The following is a 19,911-nucleotide window of genomic DNA, read 5'->3' as shown; positions in this document are numbered from 1 at the left end:
ACTTTAAAAAAGGATAAAAGTTTTCCTTCAGAAAACAAAAAAATTTTAATTGATAGGGCAGTGACTAATTTCTCAGACCACTCAGTTCTGCAGTTTCCCACCAAGCCCATCTTCTTTAAATGCCAGGCTTTGGTTTTCTGAACCAAGAAAAGGGTACACAAGATGAACAGCTACCTTTGATTTCTCCTCGTTTTCTCGGTACACCTCTGCCATCTGCTCCTCCTGCTCTTCAATAACGTCCTTGAGGGTGTCCACCTGGTAGATCAGGTTGTTCTTCTCGTTGTCTAGCTGGGCGTTGGACACCATGGCCTTCTTGTATTTCTCTTCTACTTCAGACAAAGACTCCTAAATGACAAAAACCATCAGCTTGATATCTACAACAAGGTGGCTGCACATGAGTGAACAACAGCAGAGTATGGCCTAGTGCACATGAAGAAGCATTTCCACACAATACAAGCAGGCTAGGGACTCCTTGTTTAGTAGCGTGCACATGTAGCAGAAGGATGATAAGACACTAATGCCTTTCTGGGAAGTGTTCTCTTTGCATGCCAAGAACACAAAATAAAGCAGCGATGAAAAGATGTGCAGAAAACATATGTTTCTAGGAAGTAGAAAATGCAGAATCGTTAACACTTTCAGAGAGTTTCTCTTGTAGTTTTTAACAAGTAGAGTCTGGTGTTCAGAATGCAGCACTTCGAGAGAACACAGCCTCTCACAGTGCAATGCAACCACACACTTCTCTGAATGTTCCCACTTTGGGTTTTGTTTCCAGTGTTTCCTCAGTGTGCATAATGCCAATGTGAATGGGACAAACATTTTAAATTACTCCAGAGCTATTGCACAGTGCCTGAAATTTCATATAATTAAAAAGCTTTTACCTAAGACAGCATATACATTTTTTTAGAACAAGTAAGTTGGTAATTGTAATTGCCTATTGTTTTATCAAAAGATAAAAAGAAAAACTCATTTAGACTTTGGAGATACTTTTTTAACTAGTACAAATGTTTGACAAGCCAAAATCAGTAAAATAGACCTAGGACCAGAACCTTACACATAATCCATTTTCGACAAGGTGTCTGTCTACGTAACACAAAGGGAAAGAGTGAATGACGCTGGGACCACTTCATTCTTCTGATGAGTGAGGAAGAATGACTACCTAACACCACTCATGAAAATTAGCTCAAAATGAACCAAAGATCTCTAAAGCAAATACACAAGTAAGTCTTCATGACTCTGGGTGGGTAATGGTTTCTTAAACAAAGATTATACCAAAAGCACTCTCAGCCAAAGAGAAAAAAGGAGACCTTATTAAAATGTAAAACTTCCCACTGCAAATGGCAACCCCCAGACGGGAGAAGCACTTGTAAGTGTTCTGACAACTGACTTCCATTCAGAACACTACAGAATCAACAGCAAAGGTCTGAAACCCAGGGTGGTAACAACTTGAATAGGCAGACCCCCATTACTCATTAGAGAATGCATACCAAAACCACCCATGTGAGCCTATGTCTCATCTACTATAATCTTTAGACACAGGACTGAGGGCAAATGCTCAGTAGAAGAGACCCCCCACCTCAATCCCTAGCAAGCTCCTTCCTCCTCAAAAGAAAGAAGGATTGGGGAGGGTATGGTGAAGCTGGATCCCTTATACTGCTGGTGGAAGTGGACATGGTACTCTAGAAACAGTTTGGCAGTTAGAGTCTAAGGCTCTAACCATAGGATCCAGTAATTCTATGCTTCACAAACCAGAACCGAATACAGGTACGATTAAAAATAGTATTGAGAACATTTAACTAAAAGCATATTTTAAAAAGTCAACTATAGAAAGGCCCAAAATCAATGGTATCTATTCATATAGTACCAAATTTCATCTAGGAAGCTAACAGTGGAAAAAATCCTTATCACAGTTCAGCAGCATATAAAATGGGGTGTGACTCCATGGGGAACGGAATCCAAGGAAGCTCCAGAACTAGACACATGAGCAAAATACATGATGCAAACAGGTCCATGTAGAATATGTACAACATGACTTCCCTGCAAAAGCACATAACAGATCCTTAAAAGTGGGGCTGGAGAGATGGCGCAGTGGTTAAGAACACTTGCTGTTCTTCCAGAGGACCCAAGTTTGATTCCTGGTACTCACTATAGACAGCTCACAACTACCTGTATCTCCAGCTCTAAGAGATCTGATGCCCTCTTCTGGCCTCTGTGGGCAACCACCCATATACACAAACATAAATAAAAATGTTTTTAAGGGAGACTTTTAAAGTGCCAAGGTGGAAAAATATCCTAATCTTGCTTGTATCTTGAGTCAGTTTCATGAAAACACAATTTTCAATCCATCCCAGATCCACTGAATATAAATCCAGAGATAGAGACCAGAGATTTCTATTTTAAGTAGCTCCAGGTGATTTTTGTGTACACTCACATTTTGAAGCCACAGTGTAAATGTTTAGGCTTTGATAATCTATGCCCAAATATTCCCCTAATAAGCATTCATAACCCCGTTGTGGAACCCTCTTACTTGTTTGGGAGTACTTGAATTCAGTACCTTCATCATGTTATTCTTAGTTCTCTGCATAAAGTGGACACTTCATATACTAACCAACTTATAGCTGATAAAACTCCTTCTTACTAGTCCATTAACTCTTCATTCAACAGTTCTTTCTGGACTTAATCTATTCCCACTCTCCTACAAATAAAAGGTATGAACACAAGAACATTGTCTGGGAAGTCAGAAACAAAATCAGTCCACACAAATGGACCAGTACCTATGTCAGACAATCTATACAAAGACAGATGAACTGCTCCTGTTCTCCACGTCTCAAATCCTAGGTGAGTGAAGACAACAAAAGGCTGAGATAGTGACCTGCACATTCTAAGGACCTGATTAATCTTAACTGCTTGCCACCAAAACATCAAGTCCTTGTAAAGGCATAGATACTTTCAGAGATTAGAAGAATGAAGGATGCTAAATTTGGGCTGGGGTCCCCAGAGACATAAAGCCAGAACTGTGCCTTCATCTCACGGAACTGGGTTTGTTCTGCTTAGATCAAGGTTATGTGCTTACTTACGAAGCTTGTAACAGCTAAGGATGCAGAGACTCTGCCTAAGGGAAGTACCCAGCTGTGCCTCTCAACTTTCCAGAGGAATTTCTGGATTCTACATTTTTATACACATTTAGGGTTTATCCTGGCATCTGAAATCTTAATAGTTTGTGTTTTTGCTGTTTTGTTTTCCCAAAGTTTTTTATGGTTGTTTTGTTTTTAAGATAGGGGTTCTTGCTCTGTTGTTCAGACTAGTCTTGAACTCACAGGCTCAAGTCCTCTTCCTGTTTTAGTCTCTCAAGTACCTGGGGCTTCCAGTGTGTTCCACTGAGTCTAGTTCATCCAAAGGTCTTTTTCTCTCTCCCTTCCCTCCTCTCTCCTGTCCACCCACCTTGACTTCAGTTTGTTTTTGAGACAAGGGCTCATGTAGTCAAGGCTGGCCTTAGTTTTTGCCCCTCTGGCCTCTACTTTCCAAGTGCTAGGATTATAAACATGTGGCATTACACACGCTGTGATGGCTATTCTTGGTTGTCAATTTGACTGCATCTAGAATTAACTAAAACCCAAGTGGCTGCGTACACCTGTGAGAGATTTTTCTTTATTGGATCATTTAAGGTTGGAAGACCCACCCTAAATCTGGGCCGCACCTTCTGGTGGCAGCCTGTAGAAAAGACACTGAAAATGGGAGCTTTGCTCTTGCCTGATTGTCTTCAGTCTTGGTAACAAGGTTAGTCCTTCACTGGTATTATAGCCTACTTTGGGATTCCAGCATATTCTGATGACCAGTTGAGATATCCAGCCTCACCTAACAAATATCAGATTCTTAGACTTTCCCTAGTCAGACCACACAGCCTGTAAGTCACTCAAATTAATCCCATTTATATAAATATACATATAGTTGGATGTGTGTGTAGTGTTTATGTATACATGTTTATATGTACACACACACACACACACACACACACACACACACACACATACACACACATTCTATCAGTTACATTTCTCTAGAGAACCCTGACTAATACACACACCAAGCCCAAAGGATCTGATGCACAATAGTTAATAATTTGTGGAGGAAAAAAAATCAAATCATCAGTGCTAACATGACTGGAACAAGTCAAACAGTAAAAGCCAACTACAGGCCCAATCAACTGTCTGACAGACCAACACTTCTCTCTAGTCCAGTGCTCAGATACAAAACACCACAGTGTCAACTACAAATACATTAGGTTTTAAGGTTCTTGAATAATGTCATAACTAATACCTGATAACAACGGCATTTATTAAACATTTTTCAAGCGCTTCACATTGCCTTATTGCAGACAATCCCGACTAGGTAACTCCATCAGGGCAGGTACTATTTACACCCCTCCTTCCTCATCTTACAGATGAAAACCACCCAGAGACTGAAGAACTGCAGGTTGGTCAGACAGTAGTCACTGTGGAACACTATCCCTCCCATTAGCATCTTAATCAGAGCAGTCAGAATTAACCACAACAGACTGGGCCTGTTGGGGCTGGAGAGATGGCTCAGTGATTAAGAGGGCATACTGCTCTTGCAATGGAGCTGAGTGTGGTTCCTAGCACCCAGGTAAGGCAGCTCACAGTAACTCTAGCACCTCTGGCCTCCATGGACATGCACACAAGTACACAAACACAAATATACCTACAAGAAAGAGAAAGAAAGAAAGAAAGAAAGAAAGAAAGAAAGAAAGAAAGAAAGAAAGAAAGAAAGAGGGGGGAGGGGGGGAGGGAGAGAGAAGGAAGGAAGGAAAGAAGGAAGGAAGGAAGGAAGGAAGGAAGGAAGGAAGGAAAGAAGGAAGGAAAGAAGAAAGGAAGGAAGGAAGGAAGGAAGGAAGGAAGGAAGGAAGGAAGGAAGGAAGGAAGGAAGGAAGGAAGGAAGGAAGGAAGGAAGGAAGGAAGGAAGGAAGGAAGAAAAAGATTAGGCCTGTTGACATTCTCTCATAAGAAAATGTGGAAATGTCATTAGATGTCACTTAAAATTCCCAGCATTCCCTCCTCTCTGTAGCACCCTGCCAGCTGAATGTACTTCTACCCCAGATACATATCATCTAGGGAGGTGCCTTGAGTACACAGACTGGAAATTGAACTGGAGAGAGGCATCTATGCAGCTATGGGGAAGCCTAAATTCCTCACAGGTTGACTTTCCAATGATAGAACTGTCTGGGGGTCACCCATACCCCTGTAAGTAAGCCAGGAGCTCACCAGCTCACCAAGCTAGGCTGGAGGAGAATCACTACTCTAGTCTGTTTCTGGTGCCCTATCTGAGGTGAGTAGACCAGATACACTCACTAAGCATGCCCAGAGAAGTTCATGTAACACTAGGTTTTAAGAAAATGTTTAATAATTCTGAAATGTTAACTACCAGTTAAAAACTGCTCTTAAAGCCGGGCAGTGGTGGCACTTGCCTTTAATCCTAGCACTCGGGAGGCAGAGGCAGGCAGATCTCCGTGAGTTTGAGGCCAGTCTGGTCTACAGAGCGAGATCCAGGGAAGGCGCAAAGCTACAAAGAGAAACCCTGTCTCAAAAAACAAAACAAAACAAAACAAAAAACCCTGCTCTTAAAAATACGTAAGCAAAAAAATGTGGTAAGATTTTATGGGAAGAAAAAAATTATAAAACAAAATTCTTCCTTGCCCACCCTCCCTGCAGAGGCAGCAGAGCCATGACTCAGGCTATTTCCTGTTCACATGTGCCACATACCCTCTTGCCTAGTTTAATACAAACTGTATACATACATTTTGTCCCACAGCTTCCTATTTTTTCAATGTCATGGAAAGCTTGTACACACTAGAAACAGTTAAATTGTATTCTTTTATTTATCTCTATAATTCTGTATTAAAATTCAATAATTATGTGGGCTCTGGGGTAAACACTCCGAAAGTAAACATAATCACATGAAAACGCTGTGTGCAGTGAAACAGCACCCTTTTTAACAGCAGACGCCACAACACCACGGTCAATCATCAACCACATACATTTCTATTGCTACTTTTTCCAATTAAATGAATCATTTCAAGGATAAATAGAAATCTAAAGTCAAGTTCAATCATACACTGATAAGAATTAAAAGAGGGGGTTGGGGATTTAGCTCAGTGGTAGAGCGCTTGCCTAGCAAGTGCAAGGCCCTGGGTTTGATCCTCAGCTCAAAAAAAAGAATTAAAAGTGGGCATCTTACATGTTCTAATTTCAAATCAAATTTGTTGATATTTTTATTCAAGGAATTTAATAAATGATAGATATAAAATATGAGGACAATGTTTTAAATGAAACAAACAACAGCCAAAGCCAGTTAGGAATTCCTCTGAATCACTTGATTGCTGCCTGGATGTTCTAATGTACCGAGTTTGTTCCCTTGTTGCAAGATGTAAGTTATACCACTGAGCCCCCAAAGGTAGGATTAAACTTGAAGATTTAGATCTGTGAAAATAAATGGGCCCATCAACTGACTGAGCTCTCCTGATGTTTACTGACAGCCTCACCCCAAGGGCACTCCTCACAGGATGGATGCTCGTCCTTTTTGGTACCACGTCTTCACTGTGAATTCCATTTGGACCACACGCCCTACATGAAAGCTGTGATTGGTAGTAGTAGAGTTATTTCAGATCAGGAAGCCTGTTTGATTATGAGGCTGAGTCACCTCTGGAATACCCTGCCTTCACTCTTCTAGAGACTTGCTAGTGTTTGGATCTTAAGCCTGTCATGTTTAAAGAAATCTCTAGTTTCTTCACAATATCCAGCTTGAACTTTATATTTGGGGTAGGGAGCATAACCAAATGCCAGGTACAACCAAATGCCTCCCTGACACATTTACACTGGCAAATACAGACATCCTTGAGGGAATAGATAAAGGTCATTCAAATTGACCTCCAAATTGTTTTTTGTGAAGATTAGATCTCTTAAAATTTTTAAATTACATTTATTATTGATGTGTGTGTGTGTGTGTGTGTGTGTGTGTGTGTGTGTGTATGTGTAGACACAAATGCCAGGACACACATGTGGAGGTCAGAGGACAACTTGCAGGTTCCAGTTTTCTCTTTCTGCCATGTGGGTTCCAGGGATCCAACTCAACTCAAGACTTAAGGCCTGGTGGCGACTCCTTTACTCACTGAGCCACCTTGCCAGCTTGGATTTTTTTTTTTTTTGGTTTTTCGAGACAGGCTTTCTCTGTGTAGCTTTAGTGCCTGTCTTGGAACTAGCCAAGTTGACCAGGCTCGCCTCAAATTCACAGAGATCCACCTGGCTCTGCCTCCCGAGTGCTGGAATTTAAGGCATGCGCCACCGCTGCCCGGCAGCTCTGAATTCTTTAAGATACTAAATATAAGTAATCTTAACTTATATACAGGTAAGAAAAGAATCAGTACGTATGCCTTCAGGTCCCTTCTTCTCAAAGGGACATGACAAGGCTTCCTCCTTCCACTTCTAAGACTGACTGGACTTGGTGACAGAATCAGGCAATGTTTTCATTGAGCTGGGAAGAATTTCAATTTGTAGGGTTAAGACCCAAGGGACAACTAAATACTTTACGAGTCGTAAAAATTATAAGGCGCTTTCTGTGGCAGCACACAGTTAGAATCCCAGCACTGAGGTCAAGGCAAGAGGACCACAAATTTAAGACCAGCCTGGGCTACACAGAGAGTCCCTGTGTCAAAATAATAAAAGTACAAGTTATATTATCTTCTGCTCAGATTCCCCCAAACGGACACTAAACATGTAAAATAGGCCCAGCCTGCAAGCTTCCCTGTCCTGTGCCCTGCAAGTTAAGCACATGCTTGAAGGACAAAGGCTGTTAGTAAAGCTGTGAGCAGCAGGTTAATAGGACTCTGGAACCACCATTACCAACACTTCTGCATACAGAGCATGCGTGGGCAATGAGGAGCCCTGTACCTTCAGTTCCTTAAGCCCCTGCATGTATCTCCCTTCTACATCATGTATCTGGTCCTTCAGGTCATAGATGTCCTGCAGGACATAGGAAGGAACCGTTGCAAAAATATATCTCAGAACTCAAAGGAATCAGATGAAAACACAACTTAGTTTGACTAAAACTAGAGAAATCCAAACATAAAAATGCAAACACCCCTACTCCCAAACCACTGCCAGAGGCAAATCCTTCAGATGACAGTGGAACCAGAGCAATCAATCTAGTATCAAAACTTTCTTAGCAGGAATCCTTTGAAAAGAGCATTAGAACATGGGAGCAGGAATACAAATACAAATATAGATATGTGTATATATATGGTAAAAATGTATATAAATTCCAACATTTTTAAATTATAAGGTTTTTAATTTTATAAATCACAAATATTTTTTAGTATAATACTTCATTTACAACTAGTAAAATACATAGTAATTAATTGGAAGCAAGTTTTATTCTTCATGCATAAGTTTCAAAAACCGAAATACAGTATAAAAACTAAGTCACTTAAAATCGCTTAGTGACTGGGCACATTAATTTGGGAGAAAGAGAAGGAAATTAAACACAATGAACAATTTCCAATGAGAGTCTATTCAGAGGATGGATACATTTAAGTGATGAGAAGAGCATTTGCTCCAAAGGTTTCCATAAATTCTTTTAAAAGAATTGACCAATTTTTAAATGGAAAATATTATTTCTTGTGTCCAATCATGTCATGTAAAGTCAAGGTGGCTCTAACTGCAACAGGACTCTGAGTGCAGCAATGGCGACAGAACGGGACAGTTGGAGACCATCTTGCTCTGTGTGTTCCCTGCCTCTGTGCGTTCACTCCCTCTGTGGTAGGTTAGCCAGCTTTGTACTCATGAATCATTCAAAAGACACTTTACTAGGGCCCATCAGGAGTCAGGCACTAGGACCCAAAAGCTCATCTCTTCTCAGAGGTTTTTCTTTCAAGGGGAAAAAAACTAAACAAATGCTAAGTACTATGATAAGAGCTACCTAAGTCCAAGACTGGAAGAAGTTGTCTCAGTGTCCTTCTGTCCCATTAGAATGCAGCCCCTAAAGGCAAGACTTTTCCTTATTCAAAATCTGTGTCCCCAGCATTTATGCCTGGTCAACAGTTCAAAGAACACTGACATCTTCCAAGGCATAGCTGCACTGCCCTGCCAACTCTCCTCCTCCTCCTCCCTGCCACTGTTCTATACCTCCTGTCTGCTGCCCTGCAATTTCACAGACAGGTGCCTGCCCCAGGCCACAGTCACCCTCCTCTGCTAGGTGGCAGTGGAAAGGCATGGCCACAGGCATGCCCTCCAGGTAAGCCCCATCTCCTCTTGCCTTAGACATTGCTGTCAGCTGTCCTCTGCTCTCTCTCAACTCTCAGCCTCCCTTTCCACATGCTCAAGCCAACCCACAGAAGCATCATAAGCAACCTCACTTCTACAAAAAGAGAAGGAAAAGAAAAAGAAAAAGATGGATACCTATTGGATCTTCCATCTCTGTCAACTCGCTCTGCTACCCTAGTCCTCATGTTGCAAACTCACCTCAGGGCCAGCCACTCACACCTTCCCCCTCAAAGTTTGCACTTGCCCACCTCACTGCTCAGGCCTGGGTCAGCTTCTCCTGCCATCTAATGCTCCCCCAGGACTGTGGCTAGAGTCACTTTTAAGAACCGCTCTATCCAATACAGCACAGCCGTGATTTGTGCCCCCAGATCCCCACCCCACCCCTGCTTTCCTTCACCAGCAACCCCTCCTTCCTTGATCTCCCAAGCTCTGGCAAGTCATCTGTACCAATAACCTTCAAGTTCTGGGAACCCATTCAAGAGAGACTGCCCTCCAGCTTCCTTGCTTTCTTTGTATTCTCCCTTCAAGACAGCTCTGATCTTGCTTCTCTGAAAAGCCTTTTGCTCTCTCTGTTCCCAGTCCAATTTATAGGATGCCTTTCTGAACTAACTTAACCTGTTCTTAGTATTACTGTATACAATAAGCTGGTTTAACTGGCTCGAATCAGTTTGTCTTTTCAGTGATCTCCTGAAGGCCAAAATATGATTAGCTGTCTACATGTCCACTGGCAAGTGTTCAAAAACGTGAGTGACTGAGTGGGTGAGTGAGTGAGTGAATGAATGAATGCAGTTTTTTCTCACCAGTCTTGATCCATTACTCAGATGATAGATTCAGCAAATAAGACAGTCAAAATAATTTTTGGTACATCCTCATCTTCCAAATAAAAGGGTTAATAATGATGGAGATGTGACTAATGGATCCAGTAAACTATTCACTAGCTCAGCTATTTCTGTTGTCCAAATATTATACTTTACTATGAAATACTGAGAAACTGTATTCAAGCACCTAATATGAGAATGGCTCAAAAGGTCCCATAATCTGCTATTCTTTGTAAATCCAGATATTTTCCAATTAAAACATGGCAAGGTCATTCTTAAAGAATTACTTTCATATATTTTACATAACTGTTTGTCATTGGCAGAATCCATTACAATGCCATCACATCTTCAGAAAAGATAACTGGAGGTTGGGGATTTAGCTCAATGGTAGAGCACTTGCCTAGCAAGCGCAAGGCCCTGGGTTCGATCCTCAGCTCAAAAAAAAAAAAAAAAGAAAGAAAGAAAAAAGGGGAAAAAACAAGAAAAGATAACTGAAAAAAGAATGATCTAATCTCCTTCCTTTCAGCTCTGAAACACTCAAGTGGGATTTTAAGATGTGATAACCATGTTTTTACAGAAACCCCATTTTGTTCCTCCTAAGTCACATTAAATGTTAAAAAGCTCCATGAACTACAGAGAAACCCAGGCTGCTTTGCAAAGGCAGACAAACTGTGCTTTACCCGAAGCTCACTCAATGAGGTATCTGGATCTATTAAGCTGCTGGTGTCCCCGCTGCCCCGTCTGGATGAGTTCCCGCTTAGAGGTGTCGTTGCTGAGGCAGAATTTCGAGAAGAAGGCTGGAAAAGAGAGAAAATGACATGTTTGCTGTGAAGATTAAACATAAGCAGAGTGGTAGACGCAGGTGAGAGCTTCGGATGAACATTCTAACAATGCAGTCGAGAAGTTACCAAGCGCAATACACGTTGGCAATTTAGATAGGTTTGGAGAGAGAAAAGGCCAGCCATACAAAGCATCATTTCATTACTCAAACATTTTACCAGAATCTAAACTCCAAATGTGGAAATAATTTTTATAGAAGCTTTTGAACTCTAGGCTTTTCTTCGTTACATCCAAACACTACTTGGGTGAGCTCTCAGGCTAATGTAGAGTTGTTTTAGAACAACATTTGTTGTTCCTAACTAATGTCTAATTAGCACTTCCCCACCTTAGTTCCTAACATTGCTTAAGCAGCTCATCTCTGCTGAGGAAGATGAACCTACTTGTAGCTAAGAGCGAGAACACTGTACTCGGCTATGACTTTAGACTGTTCTCTCTAAAACCCCACTCCTGACCAATAAATAGAGATGTGTGCTACCTGGAATACTTGTCAAGAGCCATAGGAAACTACCTGAAATGTAGTTAGGAGATAGAAGTACAAAATATACACCAGATTTTGAAGGCTTATTGCAGAAGAAGAATGAACAAAGTACATCATCACGATCATTTCTAAGTGAGTACAGTGGTGCAGTACTGTAATACCAGCAATAGGCTGAGGCAGGAAGTCAAGGTCAGCCTAGGCTACACACCAGGACCTTGACTCAAACATCATCAAACAAAACATCTACATTGATGCTATGTTGAAATATGTTGGTTATTTGGGTTGAATATTATTTTGCTTTTTCTAGAATGTGGCTAAAAAAACTAAAATAGCATAGGCTTACAGTTTTGCATTATAAAATTTAATGCAGTAGATCATTTCCACGGCTTCTTAAAAATACGTTTAGAAAATACAAACTTTACTACAGAGGTACTCCTCTATATCGGAGTTACCATACTTCCTTATAAAAGGAACTTAGCTATAGGGGGAAAAAATCAAAGCTATGGGTTTGTTGGTCCGTTCCTAGATATTTCATTTTCATGTTTAATGGTCTGTCAGTATCAGTTTTTCGAGAGTGGGACTCAAAGGAGTAGCCAAGAGCTTTAGGGATGACGTCCTGTGAAATAAAACTCAAGCTTCTCTCTTCCCAGGGCTTTCACATGATCTAAGGCTGGAGGAATTCTGAGGGGTCAAGGACAGGAAACAGACGACAAGAAGGGCAGGTCTATTGGCCAATTGTGCTGGACAAAATGAACAAGTCACAGGAAGTGCAGGGCTGACCTTGAGAGCCCCATCCTATTAAGAATTTTATACTCACTCTTGTGTAATTTTCAGCATACTGTTTGTCTGATTTTTCATCCAACTAGAAAAAAAAAGAGAGAGATGAGGATCAAGAAGATATACAGCATGCTGACTTGTTTTTGTGGGGAGATGAGCAATCTCAATGGGGCTATCTAAGTTCAGTGATGTGTAGAACCAAAAGCAAACACATTAAAACTGAAATAAAAGTTATAACAAAATGTCAAGAATTTTTAGTTCGTAGCCTAAGGAATATAGACTGGAAGCAAGCTGCATAAACTCAAATCTTTAGATTGTTTAGACTGATTTTTCTTTTAATACATTAAAGAAAACTACATACAAACCTCAATATGAGCACTGAAACTGTCATAAAAAATGCTTTAAACTTCAAGACACAAAATGCACACATAAGATTATTGAATGACAAAAGCAGGTTATATACATATGTTTTCTTACACACATAGTCAACTCAAGCAGTACAAAAGGGTATAAGAAGTCGGCCTTTCTCCCTACCAGGCTCTGCTCTGCCAAGGACAATCGGCCCCAAGTCTCTCAAAATCTTGACAACAATGTCGCAGACACATTCTCCATCTTCTTTTTTCCCCGCTTTTCCCCAAGCCTCAAAGTTTTGAGACTACATTTCTCTTCACAGCATTTCTTTCCCCGACGCTGAGACACTGACCCATTTGTTGTCCTTACATCTGCATATCCTTTTCTGCTCTCCAACAAGGAATAGCACCTAGTGTATACGGGCTCAGAATCCACTCCACCCATCTGTGCTCACAGGCTTCACTGATTTTGGTATCTCCACAGTGACACATTATCTCAACATGCGCAGTCAGACTAACCTATCTTCTGCTGCTAACTCGGATTTCCCTGGCTCCCCAGACCGCTACAAGAAGGAAGGTTCCTTAAAGATCTATTCCAAAATTCTAACTAGAGCTAAGGGGGAAAATTCAGAGGTGGGAAACTTTGCTTGAGGCTGAGCAATTACTAATGGTCCCAGCTGTTTCTGAACATGTTTCATGAACTCCAGCATGCATATTTACTTGCATATACTATTAGCCATAGTGGGAAAGTGACATAGGAACTTAAAACTAAATGAAAATAAAATATTCCCAGTCCTGAACTCTGAGATCAACCTTCCCAACCCAATCCAGAAAGGGGATTTGAAAACCTTCTTCTTCGGTGAATTACTAAACAGGAGGCATTTCTGCCTTTGCTCAGATGACTTTAACCCAACTTCCTCACATGGAAAAGTTTCTAGCATATTTTTCATTACCCAGTTATCATGTTTAATAAAGACCTTTTACTCAACTAGTATTCTTACTGGTAATACAAATGCTGGGTGTCTTGATGTTTCACTTCTTGCTGTAATACTTCCAAAAGGAAATCATTTTAATTTATTTGGACTTACTTAAAAGTAACAGGAAATGTATTACAACAAGCAAGCAATGACAGCTGGGATTTTAATATTGCCACTTTCTGCACTAAATGAGGAAGAATTCCTCTCAAGCTGCACTGGTGAAAAGCACTGAGCAGTAGTTAGTGTCATTCAAAGTAAAGAAGTGTATCTTCATAAACGGCTTTATTTTATAAGTATTTTCTAGTTCTTTTCTGCTAGTAAGTTAATGAGAATAGAAGTACTCAAAAATTAAAATATTCAAGTCCAAGAAATCCTTCTTCATAGCATCTTTCTTATAAAAATGACCCCAAACTCACCCATTTTACTAGACCATCACCTTGGAGTAATCTTACATTTCAGAAGCTGCATCACTGAAGCCACCACAATGTTGACTCTATCGTCTTCACTGTATTCTAATACATCCCAACTGCCGCAACGCAAACTGATCATGCGCCAAACCTCAAGAATCATTAAGCCAGCATAAAGCAGCCATGCCGCAGTCCAATCATGTTGCTGCAGTGACTTGGCCAAAGACTCCTTCAGTCTCACTTCTGAGGCTGACTCTATAAAGGTGCAATGACAAGCTAATGTCTACAATGATGGCTGAAAGCACCTGCCAGATAGATCCTGAAAAGCCTTTTTGAATGCAATAAAATTTAATCCTGCTTAGGGTATAAAAGCATATTCTAAATAAAGTGTTTACAGTGCGGTTTGTTAACTGCATTCATTAGGTCACAATTATCCATTAACATCTAATAAATGCCCTTCTTTGACATACTTGGGAAAAGAAGTGTTTCAAATTTAGGATTGTTTTCCAGTTGTAGAAATAATCATATATACACACTGAGATCTCTTGGTACCTAAGTCTAAACATAGACTGCATCTACATTTCACACTTTATACACATACATTAATTTGATATATTATAACAACCCAGCTTACATAGCACAATGAAGGTACTCAAAAACTTTTAGATTTTAGAACATAAAGAATTTTGGATCTTTGTATTAGGAATGCTCAAGCTAATAATGACAAGGTTATTTAAAACTTGTTTAATGAAAAACAAACAAAACACAAAAAGTGGATCTGATTCCATAACCATAGGAGGGAAGAGAACAATGGGCTTAATGATTTCTGGAAGTAAATCTGGTTAAGGGTTTCTTCAAAAGACTGGTGCAATGAACAGTAAGCTAGCACACATTTATACTCTTTTCCTTTATTCTACCCTGACCTACAGAGCAAGACTGGAGCTTACAGCATGTGAATCCTGTGTCTTGTAGAACTGGCTGGCTGGCACCTTTTTCCAGCACCTCCTGGAGCCAGGATTGTCACCCTAGGAGCATATAATGGGCCCACAACATAGAAGCTAGAAAGCATCTTGCAAAGGCAGAGCCAGGGGACAGGGATAGATGGACCAATATAAATCCCTTTTTCATCTGCTTCAATGAGGTCAACTAAAGCAAATGCTTTTTAAATTAGAGAAGGTCACCTGTTTAGAGGACATTATCAAAAAGCAAAATCAATGGCATTTTATAGCTACTTAAAAACACAAAAGGCAATGGCTTTCAGGCCATGAGACAACAGGAAGACTATTTAATAGACCTGTTCTAAATAATCTTTTGCTTACATTAAAGAGGTATTTAATTCATAGAGGCAGGAAGAGACAAATTGTAACATTCTTCATTTCTATATAATTACTAAAGCAAACTGCCAAGAACTAAATGTACAAATGATACAACCCCTATTCAGGCATCATGAATTGTGAGATTAACAGAGAACAAGCTACCAAGAAAACAGGTATATACAGTAAATTCAAGTATATGTGTGTGGGGGAGGCGGGGGAGAGCAGGTACCAATAGACCAGTGAGATGGCTCAGCAGGTAAAAAGCACTTGCCACTGAGCCTCACGACATGTGGTCCCCAGGACCACATAAAAGGAGAAAGCCAACTCCTGCAAGCTGTCCTCTGACCTACACATGTGCTCCATGCCATATGCTCACATGAACATACATAACACAAAATAAATGAAAATGTTCTAAAAATTAAAAAGAGGTTACTAAGCAGATTAACAAAATAGGCAACATCTCAGAATAACTGGGAAACAAGTTTCTAATTTCATAATAGACAAAGTCCTTGGTTCAATCCACAGCAAGATGAAATTGCTGTATGGCCAGATTTAAGCTAATAATGTGGAATAATTATGACCACAATTAAAATAATTAAGATTTTAGAGGATTGAAATAGTTCAGAACTAGCTACTTTATAAGTGAAGTGCTAATAAAAAACAATCTCTGCATTTCCAAGAACTGCTACCTCTCATCCTCTCCAAAGTGCTGGACCATCAGAATGGGGCTTGTCTGCATGACCCCAAGCCAGTGGGGGAGGGGCTGGAGAGATGAGCTCAGCAGGCAGGTCCCAAAGTACATGAAGCACCCAGAAGTGCTTCCAAGGACACTCAACTTCCACTCGGTTCCCAAGCACCAGGAAGGGAGCCTCAGACCAATCCAGAGTCCACGTCAAACCCCTTCAGCCATTCTGACTACTGAAAATCAGGGGCATTTTACCAAGTTACATGCTTTATTATTCAGCTTTGAAAGTCTAATACTTTATAAACTTATCAAAACAAGAAGGGGGCAAAAGGTAAACCAGAAGCACCTGAATATGGGCCAAGTGTGAGCTGGTGTTAGGAAACTATTTGTTTATTTCCTTAGGAATGGTAGTTTAGGTATGCACATCAACTACCTGTTAGGAAATGACATGATGTAAATGGACTGGCTCTAAAATAATTCAGAAAAAAAGAACAGTAAAAAAAAAATACCAAACAAAATTAGCATGATATTAGGAATCATTGAGTATGCTAATGAGTTCTACAAGGGGATTCCACCAGGTAAAAGAAAGAGGGATTTTAAGTACATCTTAACAAATATATTCCAAAATAATTATGTTTCAGGTTAATATGATCAAATAAATATGTCTAAGGAGTGAATTAAATTCCAAACTTTTAAAATAGCTACTACATAAGCTGTTAGTCACATGCGTGGGATAATACAATGACCCCATGCAATACACTCACACTGGTCAAGTCTGAGACGCCGGCGGCGGCATCATCCACCTCAGAGACAACACTCCCCCTGCGATTGGAACGACTGAAACAGTCAGCAGCAGAGACCTTCCAGTCAGAGAAAACAAGAAGCTTTACAAGTCAGAAAGAAGAAAGAAACACTAGCTAACTGGGGGTTGTGTGCCCGTCTTCATTTGATGTTTGATAAAGTATCACAAAATGAGGAAACATTTACAATTGACCTATTTCAAATAATAAAAATGAAAAGAGGCACCTAACTGAAGTCACAGCTCCCTAAAAATAAGCTCTCTCATCATTATCAAGTGCATGTCTATGCAAACCTTCTACACTGAAGCACTGGAACTTTCAGCTGGTGGGGGCAGTGCTCCAGGCCACTATCAAATCTCTACTATATTTTACAATATTGTAATTCCTTATAGCTATCATCTCTGGCAATACTCAATTTCCACAATAATTTCTTTCTTTTCACTTGTCATATCAGAAACTGTTGGACAAAATAATGAGGAAGACCAGCCTGGAAAGTCCCTTCTCTTGCTCTTCAAACAGCTGAGCCTCTTCTATCAGAAGTCACTGTCTCTGAGGGCTCTCCCAGGTCACTCACAGATCCTCTTATCACCTCAAGGTCCTTTCTCTATCACGCTCAACTGCTCTTTTCTTCACACCCTGAGCTGTCTTCCTTGGGTGTCCTTTCTTCACTAATTTAGTTCTTATGTCTTTTACTAGGACACAAACAAGCTCAGTGAAGTCAGAGATCTCTCCTTGGTTTAGCACTCCCAGCACGTAACACCATGCCACAGACATAAAAGGCACTCCGTTAACACCTATCAAACGACTATACCCCACTCATCAGTCATTCTTAACTGAAGCTGTTTGCTTGCCTTGCTTTAAAATTCCTCACCAAGACGTGGATTCAGAAACCCATTCACAGGAACAAAATAGTTTTAAAAGTACAATATATAAAAGCACCTACTACCTTAGAAGTTTGAAAGGTGTCTTCCAGAGTTACTCACTGAACACAGGTATTAACCTAACAAAGAGGAGAGCCACTGGCATCTCCACTGGACAGAAACACCTAACAGGTTGTTGAGGTTGAGGCAAGCCTAGCACCATCATCACTGTGAAGTCCTACTTCCACTGCTTCCAAGGTGCTTTCCGGTGTTATGACAATTATTTCTCCTTCAGCCATGAGTATGAGCATTATTGGACGGCTGGGGGACCACAAATGCTTTAATTAGAAGCATTTATCTCACACAAACATGTGGTGCTCCCTTTATGAGAACTTTGGGTTTATAATCATCCACATTGAGCTTGCACCTTTTCTAGAAGAAATTACAGCTTCCCAGGCCTCTTTATTCTAGCTCCAAACTTACACATAGTCCTCTACTCTAATTTCCACATCAGTTCCTTATGAGAACAAAAAGGTCACTCCACAAATTTCCGGCTTCATTAAAGAATAACATGAAACTATTACCATGTCCACAATGATTAACTGGGTAAAATGTCTGGTGTTTTTAAATCTTGCCATCAACAGCTGACAAAAGTCAGTCTTACACACAAGGACTATACAATGGTACAAGTGTGACTCTTGCTTTGAAAGGCTCATTTTGAAAAATAAGCACATAAAATGTGTACATAAAAAACAGCAAATAAAGTGAAAGTTTTCAATAAATAATTTGTACATAAGACACAAGTCTATGACTCATTACAAAGCAAACTATTCATATAAGCCATATTTAAGACAAACACAAAGTTTACTTTGCAGTAGGTCTCACATAATCACACACTGTCACTGTAAAAGCTATGTCTGTTTGCATGCAGACCATGCTCACCACACTGTCCCTTCGCCCACGGCTGGCACGCTCAGAAGACACAATGCTTGCAGTATCATCATCGATGGACTACAGAAAGTAAAAAAGATTCAATTTCTCTAATGGTCTCACAGACTGCAAACACATTGCAAGTTTCAGGAAGCCACTCACCACTTATAAGCTGCTATAAGGCATAATGAAGTAGCACTAAAAATCAAGATACTGCCCAAAATCACAAAGAATATAGCAAAATTCTCTTTTATTTAAGTTAAACACTGGTAAGGGTGTAAGTAAACAAGACAAAATCAGCTAGGGAGGTCATGGTTTTAGACTTGTAGATCTGTAAAGTCCCTTGAGAGTTCAATAAATACACTTAGGATTTCAATTTGAGAAAGGAAACAAATGTTTTAAAATGAAATACCATATGTCAAAGAAGTTCCTACCAGTGAAGCCTGAGGCAGTGACTCATTTCCTGGTCCTCATTCCTGTGCAGCTGGCAGTGACGGTACTATTCTTATCCCTCACAGGACCGTGTCCTTCCCACTCCACTGTAGAACTCATCCTTGGCATACTAGTTTATCCCCATTCTGATGTCACTAAGATGACATTTTGACATAACTAAGGTAGTCATTCTAAACCCAAATTGCAAATGAAACAGATTGTAGCCAGCACACAAGGACAAGGACCTGAACTGTTGTGTTTTTGAAAATACAAAAGTTATCAAAATTTTTTGCAGGGGGATACTACATTTGACATATTAAAAATATCACCAGGTTTGAAAAATTTGAGTATACAGTTGGTTAAGAGTAAACACCTTCTTTTGTAAAAAAAAAAAAAAAAAAAAAAAAAAAAAAAAAAAAAAAAAAAGGCATTATGCCCTAAATACACCCATGCTAGTTTTTATTAAGTACAAGGGTGGTATCTCTGAGAACATTCTGGAGGGTCAAGAACTGCAAACATAAATGTAAAAGAAAGCCCACAGAACTCATCTTTTCTCTGATACAAAGTAATCTTAATTATTAGTAATAATTATTAATTTCTCCAGTTTGGGATAATCTGTAAGAATAACAAGAAAGTAATAACTAACACCTAAACACCTAATCAATTGCTTTGGAAATGTAAATGAGTATAGTCGTTTTAGTTATCAATATGGTCATGTATAGCAAAATTAAAAGGCATATGCTCTGAGTATGGTGACCCACACGTTTAATCCCAGCACTCAGGAGGCAGCAGAGGCAGATGGATCTTGTGAGTTCGAGGCCAGTTTAGTCTACAGAGTAAGTTCTAGAATATCCAGAGCTACATAGTGAGACCTAGCCTCAAAAAATAGGACGGCTGGAAAGATGGCTCAAT

General features: G+C 40.0%; 1 protein-coding gene across 7 annotated transcripts in view; it reads right to left on the bottom strand.

Moving 5' to 3' along the window:
- Lrrfip2 (LRR binding FLII interacting protein 2) overlaps nucleotides 1-19,911 on the bottom strand; it is a 110,155-nt gene that overhangs the window by 28,029 nt on the left and 62,215 nt on the right. For 3 of the 7 annotated variants that reach the window (XM_036193366.1, XM_036193368.1, XM_036193370.1), the window contains exons 5-8: nucleotides 12,283-12,327; nucleotides 10,828-10,944; nucleotides 7,959-8,030; nucleotides 175-345 (exon numbers count right to left, since the gene is read on the bottom strand). In XM_036193366.1, the coding sequence (XP_036049259.1) occupies nucleotides 175-345; nucleotides 7,959-8,030; nucleotides 10,828-10,944; nucleotides 12,283-12,327 (405 nt within the window). Of the gene's footprint in view, nucleotides 1-174; nucleotides 346-7,958; nucleotides 8,031-10,827; nucleotides 10,945-12,282; nucleotides 12,328-16,741; nucleotides 16,838-18,579; nucleotides 18,649-19,911 lie in introns of all 7 variants that reach the window. The other 4 variants (XM_036193367.1, XM_036193369.1, XM_036193371.1 and 1 more) reach the window with 2 other exon arrangements.

This window comes from Onychomys torridus, chromosome 7 (genome assembly GCF_903995425.1).
Source record: "Onychomys torridus chromosome 7, mOncTor1.1, whole genome shotgun sequence".
In the NCBI taxonomy this organism is placed as follows: domain Eukaryota; kingdom Metazoa; phylum Chordata; class Mammalia; order Rodentia; family Cricetidae; genus Onychomys; species Onychomys torridus.
Note: the sequence above shows the minus strand (reverse complement) of the source record. Positions and strands in the feature narration are given on the sequence as shown.